We start from the raw sequence: 16,301 nt of genomic DNA on the forward strand, positions 1-16,301 counted from the left end.
GCTTCCGACAATGCACGCTGATCTGCGGCGCCGGCACATGTGCAGTTCCGACCCGATCGCTGCGCTGCGATAAACTGCAGCGAGCGATCGGGTCGGAATGACCCCCATTGTTGTAGTGTATGGGGCCCTTCAGATTCAATCCTCGTTCATTTAGGCTGCATAAACGATTTGTGGTTAAGTTAGACTGTCTAATTGTGTTTATTTCTAATACCAACGTAATTATAACCTCATTAGGTCAGATATATTAAATACAATTACACAGGTACACTCTGCTGAGCTGCTGCTGGTGGGTACTGGGAGCGAGGTGCACAGTGCCAGATGTACATGGGGGGAGGGGGTGCGAGGTGATCAGTGGCGGCAGTAAGGAGGTGGGGTGGGGGGGTGTTGCATGGTGCTGGCCGATAGATGTGGCTGCTGCTGTCTCTCCTGCAGAAGTGGCTGCTGCCAGCGCACAGCTCCCTGTCTCAGGGGCAGCATATGCCTGACCTGTCTCTCCTTGTCACTGCCGCTCCAGTCTAGAGTGGTGTGATCTCACACCACTGACTGAGCAGCCGTTCTAGCGGTTCCCCGGGACAGGAAACGGATAGGCAGCAGCAATAGTGGCACCGGCAGTTCTCACAGGCAATGTCAGTGGTGACGGTGAGAAAAGTAGGTGGACACCGCCAGCCAGTGTCCGCTTATTTATTGTTCAGTTGGGGGAAAAATTCCCCCTACCACTGAACGATTCATTGGGAAAAAGCAAAGAGGTTTGAGTTTCTCACCTGGTTGAACCAACCATTTTTGGACGTTTTTCAGCCATGTGGGAGCAAACGACTGATTATCGCTTCCTCCCACACACTGCCAGATTATCATTTCAACTTGTTGGCTGGTTGGAACGATATTTTTCTGATGTATGGCCAGCTTAACACAGGACAGGTGCAGTACCAGGACCTGGAGATCACTGAAGCGTGCACTGCTCTTTGCTTTACTATCCTTGCAAAACTTAACACTAAATAAACATTCAGACTCGTCCTGTTAGTTCTGCAAAATGTCATATTTATAGGTTTTAAGTTTGACAAATGTAATCTCCTTGCTAAATGTGTCCACATGAGCTCTGCAACTTCCTGTGACTTCTTGGAAAAGTTCAGTTTATTTCTGCATTTATGCCTAGAGCCTGGGACAGATTATAACTGTTGCACATTACTTTGATAATTGGCCCAGGGAACACAGACAGATGCCAAAGAATGATATACTCATTGGAAGCATTTTAAAGAATTGTTTCCCTTTTGGGGGTCAATTCAATTAGGAGTGATGCCAAATTGTATCATTCCAGCACAATGTATGGGCGATGTGCAGTAAGAACGGGTTGGGGATGGAATCCTGGCGGCCAGGCTCAAGGAGGTCAGTATACCGACACCGGGATTCCGACCGCCAGAATGCCGTCAGTGGGGCAAGCACTAGAAAGCCCCTTGCGGGCTCGCTGCGATCGCCACTGGTTCTATTCCCATTCTATGGGTGTAGTGGTCACTCACGAGTGGAAATAGCCCTGACGCAGTGGCGCTATTCTCTGCGGTCGGGATCCCGGCGTCATATTCTGACCGCCGGGGATCTCGTCTGCCGGAATATTAGCTACATCCCGTGAGAACTTACCTGTACATACGGTAGCCTCAAGTTGTGCCTTTTTAGTATGCATCCCTATGGGGCTTTGAACGAAAATGAATAATTTAGGGGCTAAATTTAGAATTCTGTAGCTGAGGCTCAATTTTCTTTCGATAATGATGCCATTGCTCTAGTTCATCTTCTGAACCTCCTTCCTCTATATTCAGACTTGTGTGAGTGACATGTTTTAGATTACATCTGCGGAAGATCCTCTTTAGTTACGTCTCCTAATGCAAATTTCTCTTTGAAAGTTGGGGAGGGGGCTGGGGGAGGTTTCTGCGGTATTAAAGTATACGTGCAAACATACGACATTCAGAATTAATCAAAATCTTAGCTAACAGCAAAATGATCTAGTAAGTAAAGTTTTCCTGGGGCTTACCATAACTTACTGTACACAATTGTGGACTCTTTACCATTATGTTGCCGGAGCACGTCTCCATTTCTCCACGGACAGTATTCCAAAGATCTGGGCCTGGAAAATTGGCACGGCATCTACATGCCATGCATTATGACGCATGTAACCACCCCCTGTGGGCATGCACAGACTTCTAGGCTCTAGTAGCCTGGCATTCCTGTGGTCCCAGGGCAGAAGGTTCTTCTCCCAAAGGATGCATTTTTCTGTGGCTACCATGTCCCCTCAGCTAACTCTGTGGTTCGTCTCACAAAACCAGACAGGGCTGCATAATAATGCGGACTATGAGTGTGAGTAGGAGACCCTATCAGAAGCCACAACACAGACATTGTGTCTTCCGACTGGTCCGCCCACTCGCAAAGCCCCTCTGTACCCATTTTAAAAGGGCAAAGTAAAATGCCATGCACTTAGGTGGCAATGCAGCTTAAAACAATGTCTAGTGATGAAAACCAGTAAGAAGTTACCTTCCAGATATCTTGTCCCATAGGCATATTCAGGGAACAAGCCCCTCAGGTACGTGACACAGGACACAGAGATAGCAAGCAGCCTTTTCACCAGAACCAAGGACTGCTGTTCTGTAGCTACGGTGTTGGGTATCATTACTGCACTCTGAAATATAAGAGAAAAATGAGAGATTTCATTTTTAGTCATCGTTCCATAAGACTGTCTTCCAGTCTTCGGCAGTCCGCTAGCAGTGCTTCATGCCCTAGGCAAGGCTCTTTTTCATCGCTGCAGAACAGCTTTTTTTATTAACCTCCAGCAGTTTACCACTTACATTTGTACCTTTTCAGGTTGCTTAAATTTCAATAAAAACTGAAAAAAAGGGGATGCTGTAAAACTTTGGATGGATTTTGTGTATAACATAGGAATAATGTTATTTATCACACAAGGCTTTTGTATGGCGTCAAGTAGGTGAAAGGATGGTTCCTCAGTGTGTGGGTACTATTTACTAAGCAGTGGCTTTTAAAAGCCTCCACTTCCCGGCGTGTTTTATACCAAAAAATAAGAATTTACTTACCGATAATTCTATTTCTCGGAGTCCGTAGTGGATGCTGGGGTTCCTGAAAGGACCATGGGGAATAGCGGCTCCGCAGGAGACAGGGCACAAAAAGTAAAGCTTTAGGATCAGGTGGTGTGCACTGGCTCCTCCCCCTATGACTCTCCTCCAAGCCTCAGTTAGGATACTGTGCCCGGACGAGCGTACACAATAAGGAAGGATTTTGAATCCCGGGTAAGACTCATACCAGCCACACCAATCACACTGTACAACCTGTGATCTGAACCCAGTTAACAGTATGATAACAGCGGAGCCTCTGAAAAGATGGCTCACAACAATAATAACCCGATTTTTGTAACTATGTACAAGTAATGCAGATAATCCGCACTTGGGATGGGCGCCCAGCATCCACTACGGACTCCGAGAAATAGAATTATCGGTAAGTAAATTCTTATTTTCTCTATCGTCCTAGTGGATGCTGGGGTTCCTGAAAGGACCATGGGGATTATACCAAAGCTCCCAAACGGGCGGGAGAGTGCGGATGACTCTGCAGCACCGAATGAGAGAACTCCAGGTCCTCCTTAGCCAGGGTATCAAATTTGTAGGATTTTACAAACGTGTTTGCCCCTGACTAAATAGCCGCTCGGCAAAGTTGTAAAGCCGAGACCCCTCGGGCAGCCGCCCAAGATGAGCCCACCTTCCTTGTGGAATGGGCATTTACATATTTTGGCTGTGGCAGGCCTGCCACAGAATGTGCAAGCTGAATTGTATTACACATCCAACTAGCAATAGTCTGCTTAGAAGCAAGAGCACCCAGTTTGTTGGGTGCATACAGGATAACAGCAAGTCAGTTTTCCTGACTCCAGCCGTCCTGGAACCTATACTTTCAGGGCCCTGACAACATCCAGCAACTTGGAGTCCTCCAAGTCCCTAGTAGGCGCAAGGCACCACAATAAGCTGGTTCAGGTGAAACACTGACACCACCTTAGGGAGAGAACTGGGGACGAGTCCGCAGCTCTGCCCTGTCCGAATGGACAAACAGATATGGGCTTTTTTGAGAAAAAACCCACCAATTTGACACTCGCCTGGCCCAGGCCAGGGCCAAGAGCATGGTCACTTTTCATGTGAGATGCTTCAAATCCACAGATTTGACTGGTTTTAAACCAATGTGATTTGAGGAATCCCAGAACTACGTTGAGATCCCACAGTGCCACTGGAGGCACAAAAGGGGGTTGTATATGCAATACTCCCTTGACAAACTTCTGGACTTCAGGAACTGAAGCCAATTCTTTCTGGAAGAAAATCGACAGGGCCGAAATTTGAACCTTAATGGGCCCCAATTTGAGGCCCATAGACACTCCTGTTTGCAGGAAATGCAGGAATCGACCGAGTTGAAATTTCTTCGTGGGGCCTTCCTGGCCTCACACCACGCAACATATTTTCGCCACATGTGGTGATAATGTTGTGCGGTCACCTCCTTCCTGGCTTTGACCAGGGTAGGAATGACCTCTTCCGGAATGCCTTTTTCCCTTAGGATCCGGCGTTCCACCGCCATGCCGTCAAACGCAGCTGCGGTAAGTCTTGGAACAGACATGGTACTTGCTGAAGCAAGTCCCTTCTTAGCGGCAGAGGCCATAAGTCCTCTGTGAGCATCTCTTGAAGTTCCGGGTACCAAGTCCTTCTTGGCCAATCCGGAGCCATGAGTATAGTTCTTACTCCTCTACGTCTTATAATTCTCAGTACCTTAGGTATGAGAAGCAGAGGAGGGAACACATACACCGACTGGTACACCCACGGTGTTACCAGAACGTCCACAGCTATTGCCTGAGGGTCTCTTGACCTGGCGCAATACCTGTCCCGTTTTTTGTTCAGACGGGACGCCATCATGTCCACCTTTGGTATTTCCCAACGGTTCACAATCATGTGGAAAAACTTCCCGATGAAGTTTCCACTCTCCCGGGTGGAGGTCGTGCCTGCTGAGGAAGTCTGCTTCCCAGTTTCCACTCCCGGAATGAAACACTGCTGACAGTGCTATCACATGATTTTCCGCCCAGCGAAAAGTCCTTGCCGTTTTTGCCATTGCCCTCCTGCTTCTTGTGCCGCCCTGTCTGTTTACGTGGGCGACTGCCGTGATGTTTTTCCCACTGGATCAATACCGGCTGACCTTGAAGCAGAGGTCTTGCTAAGCTTAGAGCATTATAAATTTACCCTTAGCTCCAGTATATTTATGTGGAGAAAAGTCTCCAGACTTGATCACACTCCCTGGAAATTTTTTCCTTGTGTGACTGCTCCCCAGCCTCTCGGGCTGGCCTCCGTGGTCACCAGCATCCAATCCTGAATGCCGAATCTGCGGCCCTCTAGAAGATGAGCACTCTGTAACCACCACAGGAGAGACACCCTTGTCCTTGGATATAGGGTTATCCGCTGATGCATCTGAAGATGCGATCCGGACCATTTGTCCAGCAGATCCCACTGAAAAGTTCTTGCGTGAAATCTGCCGAATGGAATTGCTTCGTAGGAAGCCACCATTTTTACCAGGACCCTTGTGCAATGATGCACTGACACTTTTCCTGGTTTTAGGAGGTTCTTGACTAGCTCGGATAACTCCCTGGCTTTCTCTTCCGGGAGAAACACCTTTTTCTGGACTGTGTCCAGAATCATCCCTAGGCACAGCAGACACGTCAGGATCAGCTGCGATTTTGGAATATTTAGAATCCATCCGTGCTGTTGTAGCAGTATCCGAGATAGTGCTACTCCGACCTCCAACTGTTCCCTGGACTTTGCCCTTATCAGGAGATCGTCCAAGTAAGGGGTAATTAAGACGCCTTTTCTTCGAAGAAGAATCATCATTTCGGCCATTACCTTGGTAAAGACCCGGGGTGCCGTGGACAATCCAAACGGCAGCGTCTGAAACTGACAGTGACAGTTCTATACCACGAACCTGAGGTACCCTTAGTGAGAAGGGCAAATTTGGGACATGGAGGTAAGCATCCCTGATGTCCCGGGACACTATATAGTCCCCTTCTTCCTGGTTCGTTATCACTGCTCTGAGTGACTCCATCTTGATTTGAACCTTTGTAAGTGTTCAAATTTTTTTAGATTTAGAATAGGTCTCACCTAGCCTTCTGGCTTCAGTACCACAATATAGTGTGGAATAATACCCCTTTCCTTGTTGTAGGAGGGGTAATTTGATTATCACCTGCTGGGAATACAGCTTGTGAATTTTTTCCCATACTGCCTCCTTGTCGGAGGGATACCTTGGTAAAGCAGACTTCAGGAGCCTGCGAGGGGGAAACGTTTCGACATTCCAATCTGTACCCCTGGGATACTACTTGTAGGATCCAGGGGTCCTGTACGGTCCCAGCGTCATGCTGAGAGCTTGGCAGAAGCGGTGGAAGGCTTCTGTTCCTGGGAATGGGCTGCCTGCTGCAGTCTTCTTCCCTTTCCTCTATCCCTGGGCAAATATGACTCTTATAGGGACGAAAGGACTGAGGCTGAAAAGACGGTGTCTTTTTCTGCAGAGATGTGACTTAGGGTAAAAACGGTGGATTTTCCAGCAGTTGCCGTGGCCACCAGGTCCGATGGACCGACCCCAAATAACTCCTCTTCCTTTATACGGCAATACACCTTTGTGCCGTTTGGAATCTGCATCACCTGACCACTGTCGTGTCCATAAACATCTTCTGGCAGATATGGACATCGCACTTACTCTTGATGCCAGAGTGCAAATATCCCTCTGTGCATCTCGCATATATAGAAATGCATCCTTTAAATGCTCTATAGTCAATAAAATACTGTCCCTGTCAAGGGTATCAATATTTTTAGTCAGGGAATCCGACCAAGCCACCCCAGCTCTGCACATCCAGGCTGAGGCGATCGCTGGTCGCAATATAACACCAGTATGTGTGTATATACTTTTATATGATATTTTCCAGCCTCCTGTCAGCTGGCTCCTTGAGGACGGCCCTATCTATAGACGGTACCGCCACTTGTTTTGATAAGCGTGTGAGCGCCTTATCCACCCTAAGGGGTGTTTCCCAACGCGCCCTAACTTCTGGCGGGAAAGGGTATACCGCCAATAATTTTCTATCGGGGGGAACCCACGCATCATCACACACTTCATTTAATTTATCTGATTCAGGAAAAACTACAGGTAGTTTTTTCACATCCCACATAATACCCTCTTTTGTGGTACTTGTAGTATCAGAAATATGTAACACCTCCTTCATTGCCCTTAACGTGTGGCCCTAATAAGGAATACGTTTGTTTATTCACCGTCGACACTGGATTCAGTGTCCGTGTCTGTGTCGACCGACTAAGGTAAACGGGCGTTTTAAAAACCCCTGACGGTGTTTTTGAGACGTCTGGACCGGTACTAATTGTTTGTCGGCCGTCTCATGTCGTCAACCGACCTTGCAGCGTGTTGACATTATCACGTAATTCCCTAAATAAGCCATCCATTCCGGTGTCGACTCCCTAGAGAGTGACATCACCATTACAGGCAATTACTCCGCCTCCTCACCAACATCGTCCTCATACATGTCGACACACACGTACCGACACACAGCACACACACAGGGAATGCTCTGATAGAGGACAGGACCCACTAGCCCTTTGGAGAGACAGAGGGAGAGTTTGCCAGCACACACCAAAAAACGCTATAATTATATAGGGACAACCTTATATAAGTGTTTTCCCTTATAGCATCTTTTTATATATTTCTAACGCCAAATTAGTGCCCCCCCTCTCTGTTTTAACCCTGTTTCTGTAGTGCAGTGCAGGGGAGAGCCTGGGAGCCTTCCCTCCAGCCTTTCTGTGAGGGAAAATGGCGCTGTGTGCTGAGGAGATAGGCCCCGCCCCTTTTTCGGCGGGCTCGTCTCCCGCTCTTCAACGGATTCTGGCAGGGGTTAAATATCTCCATATAGCCCCCGGAGGCTATATGTGAGGTATTTTTTGCCAAAAAATAGGTTTACATTGCCTCCCAGGGCGCCCCCCTCCCAGCGCCCTGCACCCTCAGTGACTGCCGTGTGAAGTGTGCTGAGAGCAATGGCGCACAGCTGCAGTGCTGTGCGCTACCTTAAGAAGACTGAGGAGTCTTCTGCCGCCGATTCTGGACCTTCTTCTCTTTTCAGCATCTGCAAGGGGGCCGGCGGCGAGGCTCCGGTGACCATCCAGGCTGTACCTGTGATCGTCCCTCTGGAGCTAATGTCCAGTAGCCAAAGAAGCCAATCCATCCTGCACGCAGGTGAGTTCACTTCTTCTCCCCTAAGTCCCTCGTTGCAGTGATCCTGTTGCCAGCAGGACTCACTGTAAAATAAAAAACCTAAGCTAAACTTTTCTAAGCAGCTCTTTAGGAGAGCCACCTAGATTGCACCCTTCTCGGCCGGGCACAAAAATCTAACTGAGGCTTGGAGGAGGGTCATAGGGGGAGGAGCCAGTGCACACCACCTGATCCTAAAGCTTTACTTTTTGTGCCCTGTCTCCTGCGGAGCCGCTATTCCCCATGGTCCTTTCAGGAACCCCAGCATCCACTAGGACGATAGAGAAATGTAAAAGGACACTGATTTTAATAGCAAAACACCCCACGCTTTGCTAATAAACACATTGTCCTTTTAAATTTCAGGCTTATACACTCTTCTTAGTAAATAAATCCTTGGGACACCAACTGTTAAAAAGGAGGAAGAAGCGTGAAGGTCTGGGGCTCTTTTGCTGGATCCCAAATCATCGACTTGTACAGTGACCAACAGGGCTACCACAGCATTTTGCAGTGCCATGCAATGCCCACTGGTCTATGCTTAGTTAGTCAAGGGTTCATCCTACAGCAAGATAATTACCCATAACATACATGATATGCCAGAACTATCTTTGAAAAAAAGAACAAGGTAGTATGCTTCAAATCATGGATTGGCCAGCACAGTCTCTAGACTTACGCCCCATACAGCTGGTTTGGGATGAACTGGACAGAAGGATGAAAGCAAAGCCACCGACAAGTAAAAACGTATTTTAGTTTCATTCATGGTTGCTGATTCACTTTTGATTTTATTCATATGAGATATCACTGTTGGTGCTACATCCATTCCTCATGGCACTGCAGGGGCAGCAGCAGTGGCTGAAGGGGCAGAAGGTGAGGCACTCATTTTTAGAACCGAGGGGAGTGTGACAACTGGGAATGGAAATGTCTCAATCTACAGTCAATGGCCCTCATTCCGAGTTGATTGATCGCTCGCTAGCTACTTTTTGCAGCGCTGCGATCAGATAGACGCCGCCTCTAGGGGAGGGTATTTTCGCTTTGCAAGTGTGTGATCGCATGTGCAGCCGAGCAGGACGAAAAAGTTTTTTGCCGTTTCTGAGTAGCTCTGGACTTACTCAGCCCTTGTGATCACTTCAGCCTGTCCGGTCCCAGAACTGACGTCAGACACCCGCCCTGCAAACGCCTGGATACACCTGCGTTTTCCCTACCACTCCTAGAAAACGGTCCGTTGACACCCACAAACGCCCTCTTTCTGTCAATCTCCTTGCAATCAGTTGTGCGAATGGATTCGTCGCTAGAAGCATTGCACAGCAACGATGCTGTTTGTACCCGTACGATGCGCCTGCGCATTGCGGTGCATACGCATGCGCAGTTGTAACCTGATCGCTGCGCTGCACAAAATGGCAGCGAGCGATCAACTTGGAATGAGGGCCAATGTCCAGAGAGAAGGGGACAGGGAACGGAATAAGACAATTCTACGCAGCAATCTCACTCTAGCTTTTTTCAAAGGGGGTATGAGCTGCACTGGTTTTTTATGTGAAAAAAAACTGGGGGGGGGTGGGGGTGGCAGGGGGGGGTTTAGTAGTTTTTGCCCGATGGTTTTATTATTATATCCAATTACAGCCTGTTTTTTTAGCCTGAGAAATTACTGTTTATCGAGCGAAAATACATAGGGTCTGTGCAGATATATGTATTTTTGCGGCCGCAAATGCGTAAAAAAATGGTAACTTATCAGGGATTTAGTTTCGCCCGCCTGAGGCTAATAGGATAGCCCTGGGCATGCTCATTAGCAGAAGTCATTACCATAGCTAATTGGATATATGCTTAAGGGGCCAATTCAATCTAGTCGGGTCCGTGTGTAAGTGTGGCTATATTCCGTAATTACTGTACTAACTGGACTCACAGATTTTTGTATGCAGTACCACAGGACTGTGTACAGAAATCCACATGTCCAGGGTGAGATCTGGCCGTGAGGGGTGAGCAAGTTGTGGGTCTGTTGGTGACGTTCCATGCCGTAGGGCGCAACGTGAAAAGTGCAGTTTGGGCACCCAAATGGGTCACTTTTCATACATTTTAGCTCACCAGCTCGGTGGGCTGTGAGCTGAAAAGTGTCTCCCCGCAACTCATCGTACCCAAACAGAGCAACAACTGAATTTCTCCGTTAGGCATCATCAAGTGGCAGCCGCAAAAGAATGCCCTCCTAAGTATGTACTATATCTTTTTAAGTACAAAATGTAACAGGAAATGTGGGATTTTGACTAGGAAATATGGCATTTGAAAGTGAAAACACTGTAGATACAGTAACTCTTAGTATGTAAAAGTTTTGGGCTAAAATCGATATCAGTGCATAATTAAGAACACTGTGCATCCACGTGTTCTGCAATCAGATAATGAACAATCTCATCATCTATGTAGGTGCTGATCGTGTCAGTAACATACCGCAGAACTTCGGTGCATCTGAGCTGTTGCCATCTTCAATCGGTCTTCTCAATCTGAAAATAAAAAGTAACGCTAGTCCAATAATCTGATATTGGAGAAATCCTTTTTTTTTTTTTCACTCCTTCAAATAGTCACACTGAAAAGAAAAAAAAAAAAGGCAGATTTGCATGAATATGGTACTGAAAATCATCTGAACTATTAATGCATGTATCTAAATAAATATATACATATAATTATCATTATAAAAATGGAGATTGCGTGATGATCGAATTGTGACATGTCACACCTAACGTGCACGGAGTGTGCACCAGCTCCCACTGTGTGCACACGCATTAGGGGGGTCATTCCGACCCGATCACTCGCTGCAGTTTTCGCAAACTTTAGAACCTGACGTACTGCCCTGATGAGATTATCAATGGCCAGGTGATCAGTAACCTCACTATCTGACTCCTGGCCCAATGCCCTCTCCTCATGTTCCTCTTGCGATATGAGGTCTGGCATTGAATCGTCAGAAAGCAACCTAGCTGAAACTGTGAAGTTATAATACAAATAATAATGATTTTTCAGAATTGAGCTAGACCTGGACCTTCCTTCTGACCTCTTAGGAGGAACTCTAGCCTCAGATCTAGCCGTCTGACGCTCTGCTGAGGCCAATTCCGATTGTAAACCAGTCATTACATGCGCCAGCATCCCCCAAGGAGGATCAGGGCAAGGCGTATTTGTAGTCGTATTTGCACGACATACTGTGCCTGCGGTAGTCTCACAGACATTGCAGCGAAGCTGCTTGTTTGATTTTGCATTAGCCTTACTCATTATGTACACAGACAGACAAGTAGAGAAGGACAGACAATTCCCTTGACTTATTACCACGTAAGGGAAATTAGTATAAATTCGCAGTGCAGTATACGTGGGACTACAATAGTGAAACCTGTGCTGGACAAAAATCCCTACTAACACCCCTGCTCCTCCAGTGGCCGAGTGTTGTAGGGCAGCAACTTCCTGGGAGAAGAGCCAGAATGGCGTCCAGCCATGTGCTTGCTATTGCAAGATAAGACCTTACAATGTTAGCTGATATATGAATTTATATTATATACAGACATACATACAGTCATATATTTACATATACTTGTAACATAGGCTTAAGAGCCTTATAGTGCCCAGCAGTTAATTAAAATAACTTGGACCCCTTCCACAGGCTTAATAGCCTGAGCTGCTTGCTGCATTAAAATGCAGCTTAGTTATGGGGCCTCCCTGCGGGCAATCCTCTCCCCTCCCCGCTCTCTCCCCCTTTGGTCTCGGACCACGGCAGCAGTGCGAGCTGTCCGCGGTCAGCCTTCTCCCTCCCCCCCTTCTGACAACAGAGCCGCCGTTCGCGGCTCCGGAGCTCTGGAGGGTAGCGGCTAGCAGAAGCTAACCGCGGGAGGGAGGGGGGAAGCGGCGGTGGTATGGAGCAGGAGACTGGGGAGCGCAGATAGGTGAGCAGGCGGCTGGGAAGCGGCGGCGGCTTGGCGCCCAGCGGCGGCTGCTGTGCAGTCCGCGGCTGGGAAGGGCAGCAGGGAGACATTTACATTATAAAAAATAAAACAAACTCCAGCATACAAAGCAAGTGAGCGGCGGCAGTGTGAGCTTCCTCACCGCTCATTACCTGATCCCAGTGGAGGCTATGACGGGGCTTCTGTTCTAAGCACTGTCCAGCTCCTTCTGCAGCCTTAGCCTGCAATCAGCTCTGCTGATTGTGGTCTATGGCGGGGCTCCTCTCATGAGCACCGACAAGCCATCTGCTGCACTTCTGCAGCACCAACAATCCCAGACCCAAGCTTCTTTATAAGCTGGGAAGGGATTGAGGAGAAAAAATTAAAAAAAAAAATCTTGAAATTGAAGAAACTGTGGAACCTCATCCACTTGTACCTTCCCGACTGAGGCACAGAAAAATACTGAAGTCTCTATGCTAGTATGGAGGGGGAAGGAGAGTTACTAATTTAAATATTCAAATGTGCCTATTCCGGCTAACGCCCCGTCCATATCCCAAGAGTACTCCAGTGACCCCTAGTGGATGAAAAAGAAAGCCTGTTGCAACGTAACTTGTATATCCTCCAAAGCTGGTAAGCTTGACTTGAAAAATCGTTGGCGGGGGGAGTACTGTCGAACTCCAGTGTCACAACTGAGGGCCTGAGCTGACGGAAGGCAGCCTCAGTTGTAGGGGCTGAGATGTACCGGAACCTGGGAGGTTGTATCAGACCCCTGGACATGTAAGTAACATGAAGAGAAACCGCCCGGAGGCGTGACCACGACAACTTGAGTAAAAGTCAATGATATTTATTTATGACAAACTCCATGCATCACAGTAGCAGTAAAAAGTAACATAAAAATCAGCAGAGAAATAATAATACAGTTCCTGGGTACTACAGGGTGGCAGGGGCCACAGAGCTCTGGTGGTATGAGACAGTTCTTATTATCTGCAAGTTGGAAAGTCCTTACCAGGCTCAACTGTAGCAATGAGGAAAGCCCAGGGTCGTACCAGCTGGTGTTCCAGGGAAAGCTGGACTGCTGTAGATAAAATGCTGCTGTGGGTACTGGTTAGAACCAGACAGGTGTTGGCACGGAGTGGATACTGGCTGGAACCAGTTAAATAATAGATAAAGCTTGAGAGCGATGCAATATAGATGAAATGTAGAATTTGAGAGCGGAGAAATAATAATACCGGTGGAGAGTGGTAAACTGCAGAAAGGACACCGGCCCTTTAAGAGAAGCTGTACACTGCTGGAAGCTGAGCTGGAAGCAGGTGATGTTGTAGCTAGAAACAGGTGAGTCCAGAACGGATCGGAGAGTCAGGCTACACCGCAGATGGAATGCTGGTGCGGGTCTCTATAGCAGAAGTCTGGAGACAGGAGCTGGAACCTGGAAGACATTCACAGAAGAGAGACAAACTGGAACTAGGTTTGACAACCAAAGCACTGACGCCTTCCTTGCTCAGGCACAACCTATTTATACCTGCAGCAAGGAAGGCATTGGCTAGGCAATTATGCAAATTAATAATACTGACAACGGATTGGTAGGAAAGATCAGCTGACAGAATCCAAGATGGCTGCACCCATGCAGACACTTGGAGGGAAGTTTGGATTGTAATCCATGTGGTCTGGAAAACAGTAATGGCGGCGCCGGCCACCGGAGACAGGAGACGTCAGGCTGACAGATGCACATCCGACCACGCGGACACAGCGGAGGCCGCGGCTGACGTAATCGCCACTCTGAATGCAGAAGCTCAGGGACGGCGGCGGAGGCCGCTGGAGACGCCATGCCAGATGTATAAGGCGTTACTGTGACTGCGTCCAGAGAGACAGGAGAGGATGCGGGAATGTGCACATCAGGATAACAGATGGGATCCGGTCCTGGAGCGCTGAGCCAGCCTTAGGAGGCATCTGATAGGTAAGAAATGGCGTCCAGATACCCGGATCGTGACAGCACCCCCCCCTTTAGGACTGGCCCCAGGACACTTCTTTGGCTTTTGAGGAAACTTGGAATGGAATCTCCGGACCAAGGCAGGAGCATGGACATCAGAAGCATTGGTCCAAGAACGTTCTCAGGGCCATAACCCTTCCAGTCAATAAGATACTGAAGTTGACCGTAACGGTGACGTGAGTCCAGGATCTTGGCTACTTCATACTCAACGCCTCGTTGAGTTTGGACTTTCGGAGTTGGAGGAAGTGAGGAATGAAACCGATTCAAGATTAGCGGTTTCAACAGGGAAACATGGAATGTCCTGGGTATTTTTAAGAAGGGAGGCAACTGGAGTCTGTAAGCAACAGGATTGATGACTTGATCAATTTTAAAAGGACCGATGTAGCGAGGTGCAAACTTCATACTGGGAACTCTTAACCTCAAATTCTTCGTGGATAACCATACCCGATCACCCACCTTGAGAGCAGGAACTGCCCGACGCTTCTTATCCGCAAACTTCTTGTACCTGAACGATGCCTTGAGCAGAGCAGATCGTACGCTCTTCCAGATATTGGCAAACTGATGCAAGGTGATATCCACTGCGGGAACAGAAGTTGCTGGAAGCGGTTGGAACTCAGGGACTTTAGGGTGGAATCCAAAGTTGGTGAAGAATGGTGTTGAAGAAGATGAAGAATGATACTGGTTGTTATGACAGAACTCGGCCCAGGGAAGTAATTGAACCCAGTCATCTTGAGAGGAGGACACATAGATGCGGAGGAAGGACTCCAAGTCCTGATTCACCCTCTCAGTTTGACCATTGGTCTGAGGATGGTAAGCCGTGGAAAACTTTAGCTTGACTTGGAGGACTTGACATAAACTTCGCCAGAATTTGGCTGTGAATTGAACTCCTCGATCTGAGATAATTTCTTCTGGAAGACCGTGGAGTCGAAAGATCTCTTGTATGAATACTTGAGCCAACTTGGAAGCTGACGGAAGACCGGTGAGAGGAATGAAGTGTGCCATCTTGGTGAACCGGTCAACTACCACCCAGATGGTATTAAACTTGTTGCACATGGGCAAATCTGTAATAAAATCCATCGACAAATGGGTCCATGGTCGACGGGGAACAGATAGTGGAACCAGTTGCCCCGCAGGCGACTGGCGGGATACTTTATGTTGAGCACACTTTGGGCAAGATGCAATAAACTCCAAAACGTCCTTTTTCAGAGTTGGCCACCAATAGGACCTAGAGATAAACTCCAGGGTTTTTTGGATACCTGTATGTCCGGCAAAGCGGGAAGCATGGGCCCAATGCAAGAGCTTCTTCCTTAGTGTCGGCTTCACAAAACTTTTCCCTGATGGGGGCGTAGAGTCCATCCCTACCGTGGAGAATGCCAACGGATTTATAATAGGATGCTTGTCTGAAGACTCTGACTCATTTTCTTGCTCCCATGAGCGGGAAAGGGCATCGGCCTTGCGATTCTGAGAGCCCGGACAGAACTGGAGTTTAAAGTCGAACCTGGAAAAGAAAAGTGCCCATCTGGCCTGACGAGGGTTGAGACATTGTGCGCCTTTCAGATATAGAAGGTTCTTGTGGTCTGTAAGGATGGTGATAGAATGAGAAGCTCCCTCCAACAGATATCTCCACTCCTCTAGAGCGAGCTTGATGGCAAGCAACTCCTGGTCGCCAATGGCATAGTTGCGCTCCGCTGGGGAGAACTTCCGTGAGAAGAAACTGCAAGGATGTAAATGGCCATCTTTAGCCCTCTGAGATAACACCGCTCCTACTCCAACGGAGGAGGCATCCACCTCTAAGATGAAAGGAGAGTCGATGTCAGGCTGTTTCAGGACAGGCGCAGAGATGAACCTCTGTTTTAAAAGATGAAAAGCTTGCATGGCTTCTTCAGACCACTTGGACGGGTTAGCACCCTTCTTGGTGAAAGCAGTAATAGGCGCCACAATGGTGGAAAAGTCTCGTATAAACTTTCGGTAATAATTGGCGAACCCTAAGAACCTCTGGACCCCTTTGAGGGTTAAGGGTACCGGCCAATTCTGGATTGCTTGTAGTTTCTCAGGATCCATCTCTAGTCCGGAACCGGACACAATGTACCCTAGAAACGGAATGG

General features: G+C 48.0%; 1 protein-coding gene across 3 annotated transcripts in view; it reads right to left on the reverse strand.

Moving 5' to 3' along the window:
* HORMAD1 (HORMA domain containing 1) overlaps nt 1-16,301 on the reverse strand; it is a 172,129-nt gene that overhangs the window by 137,565 nt on the left and 18,263 nt on the right. For 2 of the 3 annotated variants that reach the window (XM_063947039.1, XM_063947037.1), the window contains exons 2-3: nt 10,738-10,873; nt 2,515-2,659 (exon numbers count right to left, since the gene is read on the reverse strand). In XM_063947039.1, coding sequence (XP_063803109.1) covers nt 2,515-2,659; nt 10,738-10,770 — 178 coding nt within the window. In that variant the 5' untranslated portion in view covers nt 10,771-10,873. The remainder of the gene's footprint in view (nt 1-2,514; nt 2,660-10,737; nt 10,874-16,301) is intronic. The other variant, XM_063947038.1, reaches the window with a different exon arrangement.

Source organism: Pseudophryne corroboree, chromosome 12 (genome assembly GCF_028390025.1).
Source record: "Pseudophryne corroboree isolate aPseCor3 chromosome 12, aPseCor3.hap2, whole genome shotgun sequence".
NCBI lineage: Eukaryota > Metazoa > Chordata > Amphibia > Anura > Myobatrachidae > Pseudophryne > Pseudophryne corroboree.